General features: G+C 36.9%; 1 protein-coding gene across 1 annotated transcript in view; it reads left to right on the top strand.

The window, feature by feature from the left end:
* SEL1L (SEL1L adaptor subunit of SYVN1 ubiquitin ligase) overlaps positions 1–22065 on the top strand; it is a 50991-nt gene extending 28926 nt beyond the window's left edge. The window contains exons 10-21 of the mRNA XM_031454140.2: positions 109–263; positions 3321–3377; positions 5642–5710; positions 7132–7209; positions 8329–8391; positions 9666–9753; positions 10076–10224; positions 10988–11153; positions 11707–11781; positions 12528–12700; positions 14702–14830; positions 17758–22065. Of these exons, the coding sequence (XP_031310000.1) occupies positions 109–263; positions 3321–3377; positions 5642–5710; positions 7132–7209; positions 8329–8391; positions 9666–9753; positions 10076–10224; positions 10988–11153; positions 11707–11781; positions 12528–12700; positions 14702–14830; positions 17758–17967 (1412 nt within the window). The 3' untranslated portion in view covers positions 17968–22065. The remainder of the gene's footprint in view (positions 1–108; positions 264–3320; positions 3378–5641; positions 5711–7131; positions 7210–8328; positions 8392–9665; positions 9754–10075; positions 10225–10987; positions 11154–11706; positions 11782–12527; positions 12701–14701; positions 14831–17757) is intronic.
* Positions 22066–22449: the final 384 nt, after the last annotated feature.

The raw sequence follows: 22449 nt of genomic DNA, 5'->3' as shown, positions 1-22449 counted from the left end.
AAGCAATTTCCTTTAACATGGTGTCTCAGCATTTGGCAGCTGGAATTGTACTTCCTTGGGACAATCCCTCTGACTTTCATCCCCATTATTACTTTGTCCCCGTTTCAGTTGCTAGTGATATCTCGCTGACGGGAGGCTCAGTAGTACAGAGAATACGGCTTCCTGACGAGGTGGAAAATCCGGGAATGAACAGTGGAATGCTAGAAGAAGATCTGATTCAGTATTACCAGTTCCTAGCTGAAAAAGGGGATGTACAAGCACAGGTATGTGTTTAAACATCTCATGCAGGATCTTACTGGCTTGTATATTACAGTGTCCAGAGGGCAAGCACTTATGCCTATAAGTGACATTTTCACAGGGCCCTTATTAGCTACCAATTAGTCCCATACTTTCAAGACCTTTCATTTGGATTTGTCTGGGATGTGGCCCAGGCATTGATGGTTCCTTAAGAGCTGGCCAGATGACTCTGCTGTGCACCATAGTTGAAAACTGTGGCTCAAGTGAAGCAGTGTCACAGTGATGATGAAGGCTCTAACTGGAGTCACAAGGACGAAGACTGCCACCTTCTCTGAATGAAAAGTCTCTGGAACATTTGGAATTTCAGATGCTCTTCAGAGCTATTTACTGTTCATGTTTCCTTTGCTTATCTTAGCCTGTAAGTTCCTCAAGGTCAAGGACAGAAGTAGGCTTGTTTAATGTAAACTATATGACACACATCAAAGTATCATGTACAATTTGTTGTTTTGTGGGTTGTTTTGATTATATTAAAATAAAAAGGAGAATTTTCAATATTTGTCTTTTTTTCTATTACATTTATAGTTCTTTCTGATTAGATGAGCAATAGATACTTTTTAAGAACAATTAATTTTAAGACTAAAAGAAAAGGAATCTTTTAAAAAAAAACTTAAGTGAATGATAGAGCAAAATCTTAGCTCATAGACATTACAATAAAGTTGTCTCTTCTGATTATACATCTTTCTTTAAAATGAGGCCAGTTAAAATTCGTAACAGTCTAAATGCTTACCAATAGGAAATTATGTAGTTCAGATTATGACACTCCAATATCATGGAATTCTATGCAGTCATTAAAAATTATGGAGAATACTGCTTAATGTAGAAAGCGGATTTCAGTGTATTAAGTGAAGATCTCAAGTTTTAAGTGTGTGATGGTATAGTGTATCGTTTTCTATCTTTTTTATTTACTGAATTATGACATGAATACAGAAGAGTACACAGAGCTGAAGTGTACAGCTCAGTGAGTTATCAGCAAGGGAGCCTCTTGTGTGGCATAACTAGACCCAGAAGCCCCTCTCAGACTCTTCATCACTGACTCTTCCCTCTTGCCCATAGGTAACCCCCTGAGCTGGCTTCTAACACTACAGATTAGTTTAGCCTGTTTTTGAATTTTCTGTAAAAAAAAAAAAATATATATATATATATATATATATCGTGCAGCATTTTTTTTTTGTATCAACTTCTTTTCTCAGAATTATGTTTCTGAAATCAATCCATGTGTTTTCACATAGCTGTAATTCATTCATTTGCATTACTGTATAGTGTTTCATTGTATAAAACTACCATTGTTTATCCATTTTATTCTTCTCAGATTTGGGCAAATAATGTTGTGTGTACATGTCTTGTGCAAATACTGTCTGAAATTTTCATAGCTTTATTGGACTTGGTAACTGGTATAATACATTCCCTCACCATATTTTCATTATATTTAGCTCTAAATTTCATTGTGATTTCTTTTGACCCAAGTGTAATTTAGAAGCAAATTGCTTAGTTTCCATATACAGTCAGTCCTTCGTATCTGCAGGTTCTGCATCCACGGATTCAACTAACCATGGATCGAAAATATTTGGGGGAAAAATTTTTTTTTTCAGAAAATTCCAAAAAGCAAATCTTGAATTTTGTCACACAGTGGCAACTGTTTACATAGTATTTACATTAAGTATTATAAGTAATCTAGAAATGATTTAAAGTGTACACGAGGTTGTGCATAGGTATATGCATATACTGTGCCATTTTATATAAGGGGCTTGAGCATCTGTGGATTTCGGTATCTGTCAGGAAGGGGTCCTGGGACCATTCCCCCATGGATACCAAAGGACGACAGTACATGCGAATTTTCTACTTTTTTGTTGTTGATTTCTAGCTTAATCCACTGTATTCAGAATATGCTCTGTATGATTTCATTTGTTTGAGATTTCTTGAGACTCGCTTGATGCCCCATCACTAGGCCTGTTTGGGCAAATACTCTGTATGTTAAAGAGAATACGAATTTCTACGGCTGTTGGGTGTAGTGTTCTATAGGTGTCAACTGAGTCATGTTTCTTAATCCTGGTATTCAGATCTTTTGAATCCTTACTGGCAGTTTGTCTGCTTTTTCTGTCCAGTGCTGAGACATACTATTGAAGTTTTTCATTCTGATTATGGATTTGTCTCTTTCTTCTTTTAGTTCTATCGATTTTGATGTATATGTTTTAAGCCATGTTAAGTGTATACACACTTAATATTGTTATCTTTTTGTTGCACTGACTTTTATATTGTGAAATGTCCTCTTCTATCTCCAGAAATATTTTTTGCTTTGAATTGTACTTTACCTGATACTAGCTTAGCAACACTACTTTCTTTTGGTTAGTATTTACACAGGATATCTTTTCTGTCTTGTACTTTCAACTTTCTAATGTTTAAGGTATGTCTCTTGTAAGCGTCGTATGACTAGTTTTGTTCATTTTTTAATCCATTCTGACAGTCTTTTAGTTAGAGTAATTAATGATATATTTGGGGCTTAATTTTCTATCTTACTTTTATTTTGTTTTTCCATGTTTACTTGTCTCTCCTTTCTTGCCCTCTTTTGGTTTGAGTTTGTCTATATGTGATTTAATCCCATATATTTTTGAACCCTACAAGATACTGTTCTTTAATATGGTTCATACAATTTAGATTGACTCACAAAGTTACCTTTCTGTTCTTTATTTTTTAGTGTATCTTCAAGCTTCCTAGGATAATTTTCCTTTTTCCTAAAGAACACCCTTTAGTTCAAAAGATGTGAATTTTTCATTAGTTTATGTGGAAATGCGTTTATTTCACCTCTGTTTCAAAAGAATGCTTTGTAACTAAAAGCAGACATTTTTAGTTTTTTTTTTAATGTAGGTTAAAACTGAGTAAAGTCTAAAGGAATTAAGACTAAAGGTTTAATTTTCTGTTACGAACAGAAACCTTTTTGTGACCAAATGGTCTTGCTGGCCTAATTTAATTACAAGCCAGATGCAGGTGCTCCTGTTTACTTTGGTCTCCTTTTTGTTAATTTTCAGGTTGGTCTGGGACAACTTCATCTGCACGGAGGGCGTGGAGTAGAACAAAATCATCAGGTAACTTGCTGTTCTTGGGGCTTTGCATTTCATATTGTAGCAAGAAATGATGCTCCAGATGTCTTTCCTGCAAAGTCAGTGGCAGTACAAGCTTTGTTCTTGAGACAACCATCACAGACAAGCTTTCAGGCCCTCACCCCCAAGGAGACTGAAGGACAGAAATGTGATCATAACTCATAGTGGGGGGAAAGGGTTTATTTATTCTGAAACCTAGTTCTCAGTACTGCCAAAAATACATAAACAATGTCTTGTTTTCTGTAGGTATGTGATAGAAGTATGTCTTAAAACTCCTATTGGAAGATATTTCATAGAACTGAGGAAAATCCAGTGTTAAATCTGTGAGAAATCAGGAATACACAACTCTAACAGTCAGGTGTATATCCAGTCACCCGCCTATGTCAGCTTTTTGTCCCGAGCATCGCTCATCTCTTGCCTTCTTCCTGTCAGTACACCTGTCGCTCATGTGACTCATCTCCTGCTTGCATTTCCTAAGCAGTAGCCTGTCTTCGTAAATGGTGCATCTGATTGTGCAGTTCCCTTGCTTAGAACTCTTTTGAGTGGTCTACAACTTCTAGCAGCTTGAAAACCAAAACCTTTCAGCTTTAGTATGACCTCCAAGGCCCTGTACCAGTCTCTGTTTACCTCACCAGCCCCTTGCTTTCTGCTTTTCTCAAGTCTTTGAGAATATTAAGAACCTCAGGACTTCTGGAAGGCTATTCCCTCTGCCTAGAGTGAATATTATTATCCTTTCTTCACACAGCAGTTCCTCCTCATCCTCCAGAAATCAACTCCAGTATCTTCCCGACATGTCTCCCCTGACCCTGACCACTCAGACCACTCACCCCACTCAGAGACTAGGTCATGTACTACCACAGTTATGATTTCTGAAAATCTGTATTCCTATGGCCTCTGTCCATTGTAAATTGATTAATTATATAACTGAATTGTTTCCCCTGCTAGACTATAAGGTCCTAAAGAGCGTGAACTATGTCTGCCTTGTTTACCACTTCATTCCCAGCACCTGACAGTGCCTGGCATGTAGTACATCCTCAGTAAATGTTTGTCAGGCTAATAAAGTTCTGTTTTTCTACTGTGCCTGTTAAATATTCTAATTAAGGTTATTTCATACACCATGTTGCTTCAACTTTATGAATTAGATTGTAACAAAATACACTTATCACTAAAACTATATCAAATATCAGTGCTTTTTAAAAATTATTATTCAGGTGGCATCTTGACAGCTTTCGATATCTAGGTTATTAAAATTGTATGTTATTAGGCCAATGAAGCATCAGGTGAACTGGTTAGTAGGAATGTCAAGTGCGAGAACAGAGTTCTGTGTAGGAGTTGGCTGCATACCTTTACACCACAAGTTTTGGGATATTCTTGGTGGTGTATGCTGCCTACCTGTGAAGCAATCACACAATGATAAATTTTCACTGAAGAAAAGGAGTTCCCAGTATGTAATTGCATTAATTCAACCAATATTTGAGTACCACTTGTCCCATTCATTACAAGACGTTCAGGATACAATGCTAGACAAACCAGCTTTGGTCCTTACCTTTACAGAGCTTCACGTTTAATAGAAGCATTAGGTACTTTTTAAATAATCACAAATATAATGTAATAAATTGTGATTGTTGTTACAAAGGAGAATTAAAGAGTCCAGTGATAGGTTAATGAGTGGGAAGGGCCACTTGTCTCTAAAGGGATGTGGATGACATTTAAGTTGAACCTTGGAGGTAAAATCATTCCAGGCCAAAAAAAAATCAGCATGTATATAGGTCCTGAGTCAGGAAGGAACATGGCTGGTGTACCCAGTGTGCAGGGAGCAAGATGAAGCAGTACTGATATTAACAGTGTCTGATCACGTCAGTATATTCCCCCCAACACTTTAAGGGCTGCAAGGACCATCATGTTGAGGTTTGGATGACCCCATGGAAAGCAGAGATCAGGGAGGGGAGCGTTCCAGAAGTTCAGATGAGGGATAATGCAGCTTAGACTAGAGTGGTGGAAATGGAGGATAGTAGATGGATTCAGGATGTACTTGGTGGTCAAAGTACCAGACTTAGTGATGGTCTGGATATGAGAGGGAAGCAGGGTGGGTACCTTGGGCAACCAACAGGTGTTATGTTGCCATTTACTTAAACTACTATACTGCAGTTTAACAAGATTTTTTAAATGACCTGAAATAAATATCTGATTTAAAGCCAAGGGCAGATTCTACTAATAACTAATTATTTTCATAAATTCTCTTCTCACAGAGAGCATTTGACTACTTCAATTTAGCAGCTAATGCTGGGAATTCCCATGCCATGGCCTTCCTGGGAAAGGTACTGTACCTCCTGTGAATGTGTTCTGTAATAGCAGGTGGTGTTTGCACAGCAAGCACATGTTGTGTTCATCACCTGCAACTTACCAAAAAAAGGCTGGAGATAAAATTTCCAATGCAAGCGTATTATATCTTGCCTGAAGGTAACTGCTATTTCGAGGCATTTTCTTAGGTAACTTAAAAGTAACATAGCATTTATTTATCAGTAGGTTAATTCTCCATTGAAATTAGCTATTACTACATGCACTCCTACTTTTTGTGTATCATATGCAATAATAAGGAAATTATTCTTTATATTGTACAGTTTTTCCTAAGTCTGTCATAATTGGCTGTTTACTTCCATGCTGAATAGAGGCAGAGTGTATTGAAATTTGTCCGCAGACCTTTTAATTGTCTTAAATATGATATCCATCACTCACCTCAATGCAGTTCTTTTCTCAAGCAGGGAAACATTTAAGTCTAGGAACTTAATGAAAGATTCCATATGTCATGGTATAATCTCAAAACTTCTTTTTCATTATTTTGAAAGCTAACACAGTGTAAACCATTGGGTATTTTCATGTGTAACCAAGTCCTAAGATTAGGAGGCTCAGGTAGAATATATCACAAAATATTTTACAAAGACAAAAATCTAGTCAGTGTTTGCCGCATGATCACAACTAGTCAGTTGGGGCCTGAAAACTTTACATTTAGACACTCTGTTACAGCACAGAAATTGATAGTGCCTGTCTATTTTTATTAGCAGTCAAGAACTTTTCATTCCAGCCCTCTTAATTCTTGCACTGACTTACTAATTTTCCCTATCTCAAAAAAAGATTTCCTTTACTTATTTCCTTAATATGTACATGGATGAAAACAGTACTAGTCATTCTGTTTTTCTTCTTTCTTAACCCTTTTATCAGGTTCATACTTGATACTCAAAAATCATTCAGTGCTTGAAACCTTCTAAAACAACCTTCTAGTTCTCTCTCTTCCTGAACTTGAGACCTCCCCTTTATCTTACCTGGGAAGGCAGTGATAGAGGAGGTGGGGAGGTGGACATTGGCTATCAGCTCTGCTTTTCCTGCTTTGATCTCTGATCCCAAGCAATTTATCAGCCCTTTGACAGCCCTGACACAGAGTGAGAATAAAGATTTGTCTCAGGGTTGAAGATTTCTTCTCCTGAGTTTGATCAGTGAACTGACTTTATACATTCATGTGTATAGATAACATTGTAAATTTGATGTGACATAGAATATATAATAGTTTAAAATGTCTACTGTTAAGGCTTTGCTTTTATTTCTAAAGTATCCTGCAGGGAATTTTAAACTTTGTTGAAAGATTTCATGAAATCTAACAAAACCCAGAATGAGAAGAGATAGGAGAAAAATGTGATTGGTGAGAAGTTCACAGCTCATACTAAACTCGGGGTCTGTTTTCCAGATGTATTCAGAGGGGAGTGATATAGTACCTCAGAGTAATGAGACAGCTCTTCACTACTTTAAGAAAGCTGCTGACATGGTAAGACTTCATGACTCAGGGTATTGAAATGTGTACCATATTACTCTTGTAATGGATAAGTTAATTATATTAAAGGATTAATCATAACCAACTTATGCCATAAATTATTGAAAGTGCTTCTGTAAATATGGTTCATATGAATGAATTGACTAGAAATACTTCTCAATAGAAAGTTTTATATATATATATATATATATATATATATATATATATATATATATATATATATATATATATATATGTTATATGTGTATGTGTGTATTTTAGGGACCAGATTATTGAATTTTAGGTCTCTGTTGCAATTTCACTGAGTTTTCTGATCAGGGAAATAGTGATTTTAGTAATGGAACTGGGAGTTGTATGCTTTACCCTATTTATATTGCAGCTTGAGGTTAAAAGCTTATACAACTGGGCACTTTAGATAATCATCATACATAAGTTAGGGTTCCTTGGGCCCAGAGAAAGCTACATATGAATACTTATGACCCTCTGTGTCACCAGTATGTACACTTACCTCCTTGTCAACCTAGTACATGTTACTGATGTCCCAAACGTCATTTGAGTGTTTCTCAAAGAGGCACTGTGACACTTTTTTAAAGATGCCTCTGTCCCTCTGAGTTTAGGTGAATACTAGATTTTTCTCTTTTAGGTCTCAAAACAAAGATTATCTTTGCTCTTCAACACTCTGACACACTTAAGCATATCCTTGCCACCTGAGCCCATATTAATTTGTTGATTCTGCCCCTTGGTGGCTTCTTGTTTATTGAGTTAGGAGGTTATCAGTGAAAAACTGCCCCCCCCCAAATAACCTACTTATAATTTTTATAAGGTAAGATACATGTCATGTTGTTTTATATCACAAATTCATCAAACAGATAGTCATAAGTCACCAAAATTTAATTCTAAGTGAATTTACTGTTTACTCTTTTTCAGCAAATTATTGAAAGTCAAATCTCTAAAACTCAGTACCATGTTTAGTCTGATGGGAAAGAGAAAATTTTGTTTGAATTGAAAAGGACTTAAGACATGTTTTGAATATGCTTATAAATGATGTCTTTTGCAGTTGTTTATTCTTGCCTACTTTTTAATGAATCCCTTCATTGTGCCTCTGGTTTGCAGGGCAACCCAGTTGGACAGAGTGGGCTTGGAATGGCTTACCTCTACGGGAGAGGAGTTCAAGTTGTAAGTTTTCACTCTAACATTCTGACTTCAGCAAACAGTCAGCTGGTGAGGTAGGGAAGTATTCCATCAGCCCAGGTGAGGTTTCGTTATAACCAAAGCTGAGCCTCTGCTGTTGTCTCTGAGTTTGGTTCCTCACCCCCCCTGCACCCCATACCCACCCAGCACTGCCTTCATAGGATGCCTGGGTCTCTGACACCTTCTGAAGCTTTGAAGCTGTTTCTCATTCTTCCAGCTAAGCTCCCTACCCCCATCTCTCCCAGACTAAAACATCTCCCTGCTACTTCTTCACTCAAGCCTAAGAAAATTCTTAAGTCCTCTCGTGTAGGAGGAGGAAAGCTTTCTGTTCTACTCTGCTTTCAGCTACCACCTCTCTTCTCTCCAGCCCTTTTCTGCAAAGCCGCATTTCTACAGAGAATGGACAGTCTTAGATGCTACTGTTCACTCTTTAGCTGTCAGCAGTCAGCTCACCAGTAACCTCCTAAATGTCAGCCCTACCTGCCATTTTTGGTTCTAGCTCACTGGAACTCTCTCTTCCCTGGGGCTCTCTTGGATTCCCGGGGCCATTGCTCCTCAGTCTTCTGTGCCACTTCCTCATGTTGGATGCTCCTGGATCCTCATCGATGTCCTCTTTGTCTGATCTCTATGAGCAATATGTTCTTTTAATTTGGGTATAAAACTTAGAGTTGGGTATAGAATTCTAATCTGTACGTATTTCTTCACACAAAAGACAGTGTTGTAGTCTCATTTCGATTCCTTCTGGTCATTTTAGGGTACTGAAATCCAGAAGTGACCTTTGTTTTTTGTCTGGGGATATTTATGATATTTGAAATCTAATAACCACATAATGTTTGGCAAGCTACCAGGGAAGGAACAAACAAGGAGAGAATCATTCTTCTTATTTAATATTAGAAAAATTGAGGTTTGAGAGTATTAGTTGGTTAATAGAAAAGATATGAGTGTTTCTTAATTCCTAGCCTGATGTTCTGCTAGTGTTGTTTATGCTTTCTGAGAGGAGACATGCACATTGTTTCACAAAATACTTGCTTTTGTGAAGTATTTGCTTTTCTTCACACTCTTTAATATTAATCCCCCATGACTTAAAAAATATTACCATCTGTATGTTATTAAAAAATCAGGTCATTCTTTTAATGACTCTTCAAGAATATTTTATGTGTGCTATGTTAATTCTTTTTATGAATGAATCTCCTAACTTCTGAGCATATCAGCCTTTTGTGCTTTCTCATCATGTGATTATGTGACCTATTTTTCCATAGAATTATGATCTGGCACTGAAGTATTTCCAGAAAGCTGCTGAACAAGGCTGGGTGGATGGGCAACTACAGCTTGGCTCTATGTACTATAGTAAGTAACGCTGGAATTAATGATGAATGCACCAAATCCAAATTACTGTTTTCCACTAGAGGCCACTATGGTACGGAAATGAGAGCCATCGAATTTCTAGCTGATTAATGTTCTCCCAATTCAGTGATCTGTGCATCTTGTATTTCACTGTAGAGTATATTAATCTGTATTAATATACAAATCTATTTTAATAAGATTCACGTCTTTCTGGATTAAGAATTCTGAATTTGATTTAGTTTTATTCCTGTGCAAGGCTTCTCTGATGCCTCAACTACATCTTATTTAAGACTATTCCTGACCTTTCATGTGATTTTCCTTACAGATGGCATCGGAGTCAAGAGGGATTATAAACAGGCCTTGAAGTATTTTAACTTAGCCTCTCAGGGAGGCCACATCTTGGCTTTTTATAACCTGGCACAGATGCATGCCAGCGGTACCGGCGTGATGAGATCATGTCACACTGCAGTGGAGGTAAGGGCTTGTCTGCCAACTTGGATACAGGAAATTAATTTGTCAGGAAGACAGTCTGCCATTTTAATGCTGGTTTTCTTTGCATGGTTTCTTCTAGAGTAGAAACAGGCTCAGTCTACTAGCGTTGATACACTGAAGGAAGACTCAGAGTGTGTGTGTTACTGTCACACTTATTAATGCCATTTATCCCTCCCTACTGGAATCAGCGTTTACAAGGGCAGATATTGTTGTCTGCAATCTCTCTGGCACCTAAGACAGTATCTGAGACATAGTCAGTGTCAAAAAAGCATATGTTAAATGAATATTGCAGGGGAACGCTAATATTGCCTCGTTGGAACTTTTCCTCTTTAGCTTTCTCGTAACTGGCACTTTATAGCAACATTGTTAAATGCAGAGCAAAGTTTCTAAACCACGCTATGCTTCAGTATCCACGCATGTAAAATGGGGCTGTTAATAGGACTGACCTCATAAGAGAGTGGTCCCTCCTGGGAGGAGTACATGAATTAATATACATGCTGTACATAAATCACTAGGACAGGGCCTGGCCAGAGTATATGGTATATAATTGTATGCTGTTATTTTTATAAACCTGTTCTAAAGATGTAAGTGAAAGCTTCAAATAGCCCAGACTTACATATATATATTTAATAAAACTGCCAGAGATTCAAAGAGCAAACTTAATCACTTGTAGCCAAAGTGCAAAAATGATTTTCAGACATAACTTTCTTATTTTTTCATTGATTTCTTCTTCCTGTTCTCACAGTTGTTTAAGAATGTGTGTGAACGGGGCCGGTGGTCTGAGAGGCTCATGACTGCCTATAACAGCTATAAAGATGGTGACTACAATGCTGCGGTGGTCCAGTACCTCCTGCTGGCCGAGCAGGGCTATGAAGTGGCACAAAGCAACGCAGCCTTCATTCTCGATCAGAGTAAGGTTCCTCTGAGTCCCGCCTTGGGTTTAGAGTACAAGGGTTCACATCAGGTTAACCTGTTTAAAAAGAAAAACCACAAAGATATTTCTTTATCATTGTAACTAGAACTTTACAACACACAGAGTTAAGCTATTTTACCTCAGATCTCTAAGCCATGAAAGTTAGTTTTATAGAGTTGACAGTAGTAATAGATTTGACATTCATCATAAAACTGCTTTCAGTAAATATATTTTTCAGAATACAGGAGATATAAAAACATTCTTTTTCCAGTGATATGCAGATCCTTAGTAATTAAAATTATTGTTAGTTCTGTGCATAAAACATGTCTCAGGAAGTAGTGTTGTCCCGAATGCAATGATTCCTTCAAGCTGAGTATTTTATTTTAATACTTGTTTAATTTCAATAGTTTTTTTCATTTAATATTCATTATATCCCAGTCCTTGCTTAACTTATGCTCCATGTATTCATCCTAGTTTATAGATGAAGACTAAAAAGTCTAGGGCCTTTCCTTAAATGCCTGATTTATTTTGTATTTTGCCTTTTCTTGTAGGAGAAGCGACCATCGTAGGTGAGAATGAAACTTACCCCAGAGCCTTGCTGCACTGGAACCGGGCCGCCTCACAAGGTGAGTGGTTGGTTAATTCTAGGATAAGAATTTCAGCCGGGGACCTTTCTTTATTAATTTTGTTGTTTGTTTCTAATTTTACATAAAGATTAAATCATGTCATGCATGACTTTAAAATTAAGTAGAGATACTAACTATTGCTTACCTTGTTTGCATTCATGATTGGTATTCATTCTTAAAGTGGAAATTCTAGTCCCAGGGTTTCTAAATTGCACTGCAAGGTCTTTGTACTGGACATTTATATCGTGCTATGGTTTACTCTTTGGTTTTTAGTTTGAAGCTAGTATGTTGTGTAAAATGAGAATTAAATAGAGTGTGTAATAGAATATCGGTGTAAAACATGAAGCGTTAACCTTTCCCCACTCTTTTTCAAAATATTTCTTTCCCACACATGCTACCCTCAGCATGGTCTGCCTGTCCCTTCTGCAAGCCTAAACAATGGTCCAGTGGAACTATTTTAAATTAGTAGTTGTAGAGGAATCATTTGAAGAGTATTATTAGTGAAACAGAGATTACCACCCTCTTTGTTTTAACTCTTCCTGTTACAAAAGCCTTCTTCAGAAGAGCAACACTTCTGGTTTTAAATTTTACTGAATTTATAGCTTGGCTGAAGAATTTGTTAGAAAGTTTGTGTGTTACAAACTAAAATTCGGTTTTATGTAAGCGTGTTATCAGGAAGAGAGGTAAGAGTTTGGTCTGTTTTGAACACTGTTTATTGCCAGTTTTGCATTTAACTTTTGTTTAAGGCTATACTGTGGCTAGAATTAAGCTTGGAGACTACCATTTCTATGGATTTGGCACTGATGTAGATTACGAGACGGCATTTATTCATTATCGACTAGCATCTGAGCAACAACACAGTGCGCAAGCCATGTTTAATCTGGGATATATGCATGAGAAAGGACTAGGCATTAAACAGGTGAGTGTGACTTCAAAGTAAATGTTTAGATAATGCAGTTGTGATTTGGGGGAAGCATCTTCATTTTTACAGGAAACAGGCTTGCTCTGGTATGTGTTCAGATTTTAGGTTCCAGGTTAGGAGACAGTTTTGTAATATTTCAAAAGACTGCCCTGCGTCTCTCTTTCCTCGAGCACCCACATACTGATTTCCACACTGTTACATGTAGGTCATTAAGCCAAAGACAGATTCATGAAAATGGAAAAACAGTGCCACCGCTATTGATAACTCTTGTTTGAGAAACTCTGTTCTTCAGCAGCCGAATTCTGTCTTTTCTAAATCATTTTGAAATGAAGTAAGATGTTTGCTACTGATAAACTATTTTCATTCTTATACCTTTCTAATGAAGGCTAACATTCTTTAGACCCACAGTCTTAAGTTTTTGCCTGTGTACCCTTAAAAGAATTCTGAAAAACTGTATCCTCTTGCAAATTTTCAGTTTGGTATTTAAGACTTTTCATCATAAGTTTCAAAGGGCCTAAGTTCTAGGTATTTTAAGCACTAACATTTTTATAAATAAGATGACTAAATTATTTTAAATACCAAAATAAGTTGATAACTGCATTAACTTCTTAAAAATACACAGCCAATTTATTAAATGAAAATTGTATCTTTTCTCCCTGAATTTATATTTTCAATCCATTATTCCCACAGAATTATATTCTGGTGTTAAAGTTAATCAGTGTGCTTTTCTCATCATAATTTAATTTGTAATGCAAAGTTTATTTAAATTCTTGTGAATAAATACTATGATGAAGGTGTTTCTTTGATAAGAATTAGGGGAAGGAACTCTGGTATTCAGCTGTTAAGAACAACTACTCATGTATAAAAATCAGGATAATTAGTTTTTGTAAGACAAGATCACCTTTTCCTGTTTTTTCTTGTTCTTTTAATGAAAGAGATACTCATACTCTTAAAAACTAATCAGTCCAGCATCTAGTATAGCTAGAAAAATATTAAGTATTAAATAAGATGAAGATTGGTTATAGTTTGAATAAATACTCAGGGTATGTTTGATAGATAAAATTTAATTACTTTCTTGAATCATCCACACAGTCTGTGGGTCACACAAAATTTGATCCATGATCTTGAAAAATATAGCAGTACAAATAAAATTTGTTACATTTTTTTTTAAATCAAAGACCATACTGATTTTATTACTGGCCATACTAGCCATACTGTTACTGTTGTTTGAAGGTACTCTTTTTTAACTAAGGACACACCTTAGGAACGTATATAGAAAACAGCTGAAAATAACTGCTTATGTTTAAATACATGCAAAAAGTCAGTTTTAATGTTTAGTCTTTCTTTCCCGTGTCTTGTGGAATTCTTATCTAGGGGTTTGGTATTCTCTGACAGTAGTCAGGGCATGGAACAAATACGGTTGTTAAATAAAAATTTTGCAACTCCCATCATCCCATTCTACCTTTTATCTCAATGCATAGCATTCCAGCCAGGGGCAAAGTTAGTTATGACTTGTTTCGCCCTTTACAAAGCACTGAGTGTGAGTCCCTTAACACTGTTCATTCAGGCACCTTTGAAAAATCTTGAGTATGTCTACCCCAGTCTGAAGATCGCTGCTCCAGGCTGAAACCAGGAATTGCTCTCACTGACTGGTTTTGATTAGGAAAAAATTAACTTGAGACTTACAGGTCTCCCTCGATGATGGTGTTATGCAGAGATACTTAGCTGAGTCCAGCGTGTCTGCACAGCAAGTGGGATGTCAGATCCGGGGACCATGAGTTAACTTCTAAATTTTTTCGATTAAATTTTTCAAAATTAAGCAGTTAGATAATTAAAGAAGTTTCACCTAATTAAAGCTTGGGTTTTTCCTTTAGGTAAGGGAAATTTTAAAATGAAAATTGAAAGGTAAAATAAACTTTCCTAATATGTAAACTAAATAGTAGTTATTTTTACTTATTTTAGCAAGAAATGTATTCTGATTTATTACCTATATTATAGGATATTCACCTTGCAAAGCGTTTTTATGACATGGCAGCCGAAGCCAGCCCAGATGCACAAGTACCAGTCTTCCTAGCACTCTGCAAATTGGGCATTGTCTATTTCTTGCAGTACATAAGGGAAACAAACGTAAGTGGTCCATGACTTTTAATTAAATTACAAATGATGTAACCTTCTCAGTTCACAGGTTTGTTTTTGAAAAGTTGGGGGAGGGGGAGGAGGGACCTGCAAGTGTCTGGTCTCTTCCCCTCTTCCCCGCCAGGTAAGGTGCCGGCAGACCTCATCAGGTGAGAGATGAGTGTGGCCACAAAGCACTGAGGATTCTCAGGTAGCACTTGACAGTGGTTCCCAGTGCTAAAGCATTTTTCCTTGATGCAGATGTTTTCTGGTTTGGGGAAGACTGAGACTAGCCCAAGGCAATTTGAAACAGTAGTTAACTAAATTCAGTAAACCTTAAATCAGGTGACTGACAAGCAGTGACTTAGACCAACCCCTTAAAAAGAGAATTTAAAACAGGGGAAGAAGAAGTAGAAACTGAGAACTTGCCCAAGCTCTTGTACTTCAGATTCTTCTGATAGTGAAACATGTTTTTTAAAAAATCACCACATCTATGCTCTCTAAAAATATCTTGAATTATTTAAATACACTAATGGTAGGACCTAGCTTGGAGACGGGTGCGTTTACCCATTCTCTTCAAAACTACCAGCTTTAGTTGCCAGTACGGTATATAGGTGTTTTGGGGTTCTCCAGTTTTCTGTTCTGTTTATGGTACCCATTGTTCCTCTTAATGGATTCACTAGTGCAGTAATTAGCTCTGAAAGTCCTAAAATATGTGCAGAAAGAAGGACTATTTAACTTTAATTTTCTCCAGGCCAGAAAAGGATGATGTTTCAACCTTTTGTGCACATTTTTCAGAACAAGTTGATGGAACATTTCAACATTAGATTCCCGAACGGGCTTTCCCTCTTTCTGCACAGACGTAAATGTGGTCCTTGATGCTTCAGCATTTATAGAGAGAAATTGGGCAGCTTCTTCCTTTTGCAGCCCTGGCCCATGTACTGAGGTCCTGCATGTATAGGGCTCCAGAGGGCTGGAGATGTTGTCCTCTGTCCTCCCAATTGCTTATATATTTGTAATGTCTAACTTGTAATTGTTCAGTGGCATGAGCCAGGGTGTGCTGTACACTCTGCTAACTGAAAGGATCTTTGTTCCTTTAACTACAAAGCTAACAGTGTGGCTGCCTGCCCTTTCTCTGTCAGGACTATTTCAGACCCTTCTCTCTCACAATTTTTATTACTAATAAACTATTGATTATCTTCTAGATTTGGTCATGCAATACACCATATGCATGCATGCATAAAGTTTTTGTTTTAATATAGAAATGTCAAGAAAAAAATAAAATGCCCCATAGTCCTACCACCTAGATATTCCAACTAAAATAAAAAAAGAGAGAGAGAGAATAATAAGTATTGATGGTAAGAAAGTCAAACAGTACAGAAAAACAAAATCTCCTATTACAGGTCCCGCCCCAGGGAACACAGTTAATAGTTTCTTATAATTTTTTTCTGTAAAAGTTTAGCAACTATACCTACAAATACATATTATGGGAACCTTTTAAATGTAATTTTATTTAAACCTAAAGGATTATACCCCATGTTTACTTTCTTTGTGGGTAAGTAGCAGTTGGAAAATATCAGGAATAACTTAAATGACATTAAAACAATTAAATTATCATAGACGAAGAACATAATTTTTAAGTTCAAATTCAGCTGTTAAATATTTAGTTAAATTCTAACTAAAAAGTATTATTTGTTCATCTATTAAATTTGAATTGCTCCATCTTCAGTTCATGAGAGAAGTTATAAAGTGGCCCTGCTTTCATTAGAAGAGAGCTTTTTAGCTAGTGTGTCATCACTGTAAATAGGTTATAGGTGTGCCAAGATACTGGTTTTTTTCCCCCCTTGGTCCTCCATTGTCCTCCAGTGTTTGTTTCAAATATTTTCTGTGAAATATGGTTAAAAATTAGTATATTAGGTTACTAATGGAAAGGAACCCTATAAGACACTTCATATAATCAACTGTTAAGAATTAATAGCTCAGGTCCTCAGACATTATTTTGAGTTTTTGAAACTTTTGAAAACTTTTAAAACCTTTTTTTTTATTTGAACTCATTGTCTTTATTTTTATTTGTTGGTTTTGTTCTCAACTTTATTAGATTGAATTCTTTGTTACAGTCTTGGTGGGTTTTTTGTTTGTTTGTTTTGGGGGAGGGATTTAGTTTCTTTATTGAAGTATAGTTGAAGTATAATACTATGTAAGTTACAGGTGTACAATATAGTGATTCACAATTTTTAAAGGTTATATTCCATTTATAGTTATTATAAAATATTGGCTATTTTCCCTGTGTTATACAATATATCCTTGTAGCTTATACCTAATAGTTTGTACCTCTTAATCCCTTATCCCCCATAGTGTCCCCCGCTTCCCTCTGCCCGCTGATAACAAGTTTGTTCTCTATATCTGTGAGTCTGCTGCTTTTTTGTTATATTCACTGATTTGTTGTATTTTTTAGGTTCCACATATAAGTGATATCATACAGTATTTGTCTTTCTCTGACTTATTTCACTTAGCATAATGCCCTCCAAGTCCATCCATGTTGCTGCAAATGGCAAGATTTTGTTCTTTTATGGCTGAATACTATTCCATTGTGATTCCATTGTGTGTGTGTGTGTGTATACCACATCTTTATCCATTCATCTGTTGATGGACACTTAGGTTGCTTCCATATCTTGGCTACTGTAAATAATACTGCAATGAACACGGGTGTGTGTATCTTTTCAAATTAGTGGTTTTATTTTTTTCATGAGTGGAATCGCTAGGACGTATGATAGTTGTATTTTTAGTAAAACCTTTTGTTTTTTTAAACATGTTGCCAAATGTAACTAAAATCTATTATTTTAAGAAGTCTGTATTTATCTCTAATTTGTGATATAACTTTACCAGCTCCTTCTATTACATTTTAGTGATTATAATGTTTTTATATTATTCTCATTAAGATTCGAGATATGTTCAGCCAACTTGATATGGACCAGCTTTTGGGACCTGAGTGGGACCTTTACCTCATGACCATCATCGCATTGCTGTTGGGAACAGTTATAGCTTACAGGCAGAGGCAGCACCAAGACATGCCTGTACCCCGGCCTCCTGGGCCACGGCCGGCACCACCGCAGCAGGAGGGGCCACCAGAGCAGCAGCCACCACAGTAACCCACTGTGTCCAGCCTTGATCAGTGACAAACAAGGAAATGGTTTACTGAGAACACTTGCATTTGATTTAGGACTTTGGATCAGTGACCACCTCCTGGAAGAGGCACAAGGAAGCATTGATTCCTAAAGCTGCTTAGAATCTGATGCCTTTATTTTCAGGGATAAGTAACTCTTACCTAAACTGAGTTGAATGTCTGTTTCAGTGCCGTATGGAGTAACAGCTCTCAATGGCTCCCCCTCCCCCCCCTTTTTTTTCTCCCTGGAAACATATGTGAGACACTCAAGAGTAATGTCTGCTGTATCCAGCTATCTTTCTTGGGTCCTTTTGGTTACTCTGTCAATGTGCATAAGTCCTGTCTACCATCTTTAAGGTCTTATGCATCGACACTAAAAACTGATCAGTGCAAAAAGGAAGACCCAGTTAGTTGCAAGTTTAACTTCAGTATGTTTGAAAGTCTAAAAATAGAACTTGCCTTTTAAGTTAAAAAAAAAGTCTTCAAAGTGTTTCAGAATTTCAGTAGCTGAGGAGCTTTCACAGTCCCCGTGCAAGCACACGTACTCAGCATGTTCGTTACTCTAACAGGGAGGGCTGGGAGGACTCTTACTGCTGGTGATTGTCATGCTTTATACTCACCTCTCTCCTCAGAGACCGAAAGGCCTTGTTAAAGAGTTCTGTGTGAACTTCATTTCTTTGGAATGGAATAGATAGGATCTGTTGTGAGCTGACTCCTTGAGCTAACCCGTAAACTTGCCCCACCTACTCAGTGTAATTTGCTTGTTTGTTATGAGTATACAAAGCCTTTATTCAGCAGCCAGAGGATGGACTAAATGGGAGAAGTTAGAAATCAGTATTGAAGAACTCTGGGTTGGGGTACTAGGATCATAGACACACGTTCCCAAAAATTGATGCATTTGTTCCCAGGATTTATTTTACTTTGCATTTCTTATTGCAAAAGAACAGACACCTACCCCCCCCCAACTCCCCCACCCCCCCGTCTGCTGAATTCTTTAAATATGAGATATCCTTGCCAGGCTATGGCCTATGGTGACCACCGTCACAGTACTAAACTCAGAGACTCTGTGATGCGTTAAACTCAGTGGCTGAGGAGAGCCAGAGCCTGTTTGTACTGTTCTGTACTGTTGGGGAGATTTTTATGTCTACAGTTTGATGTTACAATAGAAAGTCAGCCACTTGCTTAGCTATTGTATTCACCACCCTCCCACTGTTAACATTAGGAAAGTCAAGGCTATTACACTTCAGGATTGTCTGGTTAAATAGTATGGAAAACACAGCCACCACAGCAATAGCGAAGAAAACAGAACTTCACGTATCACACAAATGAAAAACTTAAAACCTCAACCGAATTTGTATTTCTTTTTATCATCAAATGGCGGTGTTCACCAGCCTACATCCGGTCTGAGACTCTCTTAGTACCTATGCCTGCTGACCTCGGACTGTTCATATTAATCTTTATACTCTTTTCTCTTAATCCCTCATCTGCCAGAACACTTGAAGAGTTTATTACCTGTAGAGTTGTAAGACTTTGGTTTTTGAAGTGGGGATTATATTTAGAATTAGATTTACTTAGTCTGTAATGAACATGAAAGCTCTAAATGTGAAGTTGTGTGCTTTTTTGGTGTTTAGAATATTATGGCAAACCAGGTTGCAAACTTTCCTCCCAGATAATTGCTTCTAAATTTGAAGAGGTGGTCATGGCGAGAACCGTAGGTATAAACGCATATCTGAAAGGTAGGAAATTTTACCCTCAGAAGTATAATGTCGCTTTGGGCAGCTCTTGTAAATATTAAGACTTGTTCGATCTCTTATGTTAGAGATTTGAGTGCAGTTGGTACAATACGTTGGTGTCTTCACCCCTGCCTCTTGTCCCCACCCTTCAAAATGAGTATGATCCATGCTAGCAGCCCTGCTTCATTTTGAAGCAACTGTTCTAATTTATTTAAAAGTTTAAAGGCTAAACTTCCCTGTTTTTCTACCATCTACCTAATGTCTCCTTTAGCAATATTTTTACCTCTATCTTTACTTCCCTCCGTTAGTACTTTGAAAAAAAAAAAACATTTCTTAAAAGAGCGTGCACTGCCCGGAGGCCGACGGGAGAGTGCAGTCTTGCTCTTTATGCAATAACTAACTTCCCAGTAGTGCTCCACTTGCCATGTCCTTTTTATTAATATTCCAGGTATCTTTTTCTTGGCTTTTGTCCACCTCCTGTTTTACCCTGGGTCATTTGCTACTGGAAATTTGAACAATAAATTTAGAGCAACTTGGTTCCTATGGCTTCATTTAAAGACTGTCTCAAAATACTTTGCTCCCTTCTTCTTTCTGTCCAAGGGACATGATACCTAAGCAAATAGGAACTGGGTTTGGTGTTTCTCCTAAAATAATGCTCAATACTTACCTAATCAAATGGCATCCATTTGAATAAAATGACAGTAACTAAAGCTAGTTAATGTCAGTGACATTAAACTAACTCCAGGATTCAGGAGTTTTAATGTTAGAATTTAGAGTTAGCGATAGAGTGCGGCTTCATTTCTCCGTGGTAGCCCATCTCTCCTGCCCCCTTTTATAGTCTGTCTTCCTGCCTTCCATGGTGGTGACGTTAGTGCTCTGCTCAGCTTCTGTTCTCTTGTGCATTTGGTTTGTTGGCTACTCAGCTGTTCCAGAGTCTTGAGGCTATCTGTTTTGCTTTTGTTCTATGTTACAAAGGTAGCATTGGTGTTTGGGGGTTTCGTGTTGTGTTTTTGGTTTTGGTTTTTTTGACTTTTTGTTTTCCATTTTTGACGTTTTTCTTTCTATTTTCTGGGTAAGGCTTACCTTATTTTTGGTTACTATTCAGTGGCACAGGAAAATAAATCAAAAAGTTTTCTTTTTTTTTCAAAATTCATTATTTAACACTTAAGTGAGATTAACGTGTGAATCATTCATCTGAATACTCTAGAGGATGTGTTACCCTTCTGCATTTAAGGTTAATCTGTGAGAGTTTTACTGCTAAGCTGTTTTATCTCTGTACCATTGGGAAGTTTTAGAAACTTCTGCCCGTGATCTGGCCATGATCTGATGCTTTATTTAATTAAGGAGCTGCTGTCGCCTCCAGGAAACTTACATATTGGAATTTTTTTTTCTTTTTTGCTTTCTTTTCTCCTCCTTTCTTTGCTCCTCTTGTTTGTTCTTCAAACCAGTGTTTTGAAAGTATGCATGCAGGCCTGTAAATGAAGACCACAGCTCTTCGTGTGTGCAGCATGTGTATCAGATTGTCTAGCTACATCTGCAAAAAACTTCTTTTTCAGAGGTTTGGACTAACATTTCACATGCACATTTCAAAACAAAATGCTTCAGATAAACAACCCCTTTACCCACAAAGAAGAGCAACATGGGCTACATTTGCCCCAATTACAGCTAGTGTTTGTTTTAAAAATGAGTTTAATTATATGTTGTATAATATTATGACTACAGCTGTGCAAGAAATAAAGCAAAAGAAACTTCTATTTTCTTGAAAATATTTTTCATCAGTCATTGCTCTCAAATGTAGATGAAAATACACAATTTCTGAATACCATATTGTCTGAGGCACTACCTGATTTTTAAATGTGTAGTAGTTCTTGAAAAGAAGCTAACTTTCTTCTTCCACTTGGTATTTCAAGAAAATTGAAAATATCCCAGGTAAAAATGATTTTATTTTCAAAGTGACCATTTGCACAAGTGAAAAATCTGATGTGTGCATAAGAAGGATGTCTTGGTTATGTGCAGGGAGTCATCTCAAGTACACCATTTTTCCTGTTTGGAATGACAAGATGACACTATTCTCTTTGATTAAAAAAAAAAAAAAGAAATTATAATGTTGATACGATCAAGGTATAACCACTATCAATATTGAGGAGACATTTGAAAAGACCACAAGTTGGCATTGGAAGGAACACCATGGTAGACTTTTTGTAAATTTATTTTGTATTTAATTAAATGCAGTATAAAGGCTGGTGAAGTGTAATATAATTGTGTAAACAAATCCTGTTAATAGAGAGATGTACAGATTCGTTTTGTACTGTATCTTGAAACTTGTGAAATAAAGATTCCACCTCTGGTTATCCCGTATGCTATAATGATTGTACCATGGCTAGGCACCTCTCTGGGCAGACTTACTTTAAAACCTGGATGATTCAAGTTGGAATTTCAGAAGCTTCTGGAAAATATTCATTAGGGGCCATTTGAATCCATCTTAAATTTACTTTTAACTATTGAAATTCAGGTTTCTGTAAGTTGAATTTTGTCCTATGGAAAATATGATTTGCTAAGAAATTCATTTTTAAATCTCTGACCTGGATCAGCCTGTGATATGTAGTAAGCATGATTCACTTTAATCCTGATTATAGTAAAACTTAGCTAAAATTTGTTTGTGCATTGCCTTTTCCCAGAGAGTTTCTAAGAGGACTTAACAGAGCTACATACAACACAATGAAATTTGCATAGGG

This window comes from Camelus dromedarius, chromosome 5, assembly GCF_036321535.1.
Source record: "Camelus dromedarius isolate mCamDro1 chromosome 5, mCamDro1.pat, whole genome shotgun sequence".
Lineage (NCBI taxonomy): Eukaryota > Metazoa > Chordata > Mammalia > Artiodactyla > Camelidae > Camelus > Camelus dromedarius.
The sequence above is the reverse complement of the archived record's forward strand: the minus strand, read 5'-3'. Positions and strand labels throughout refer to the sequence as shown.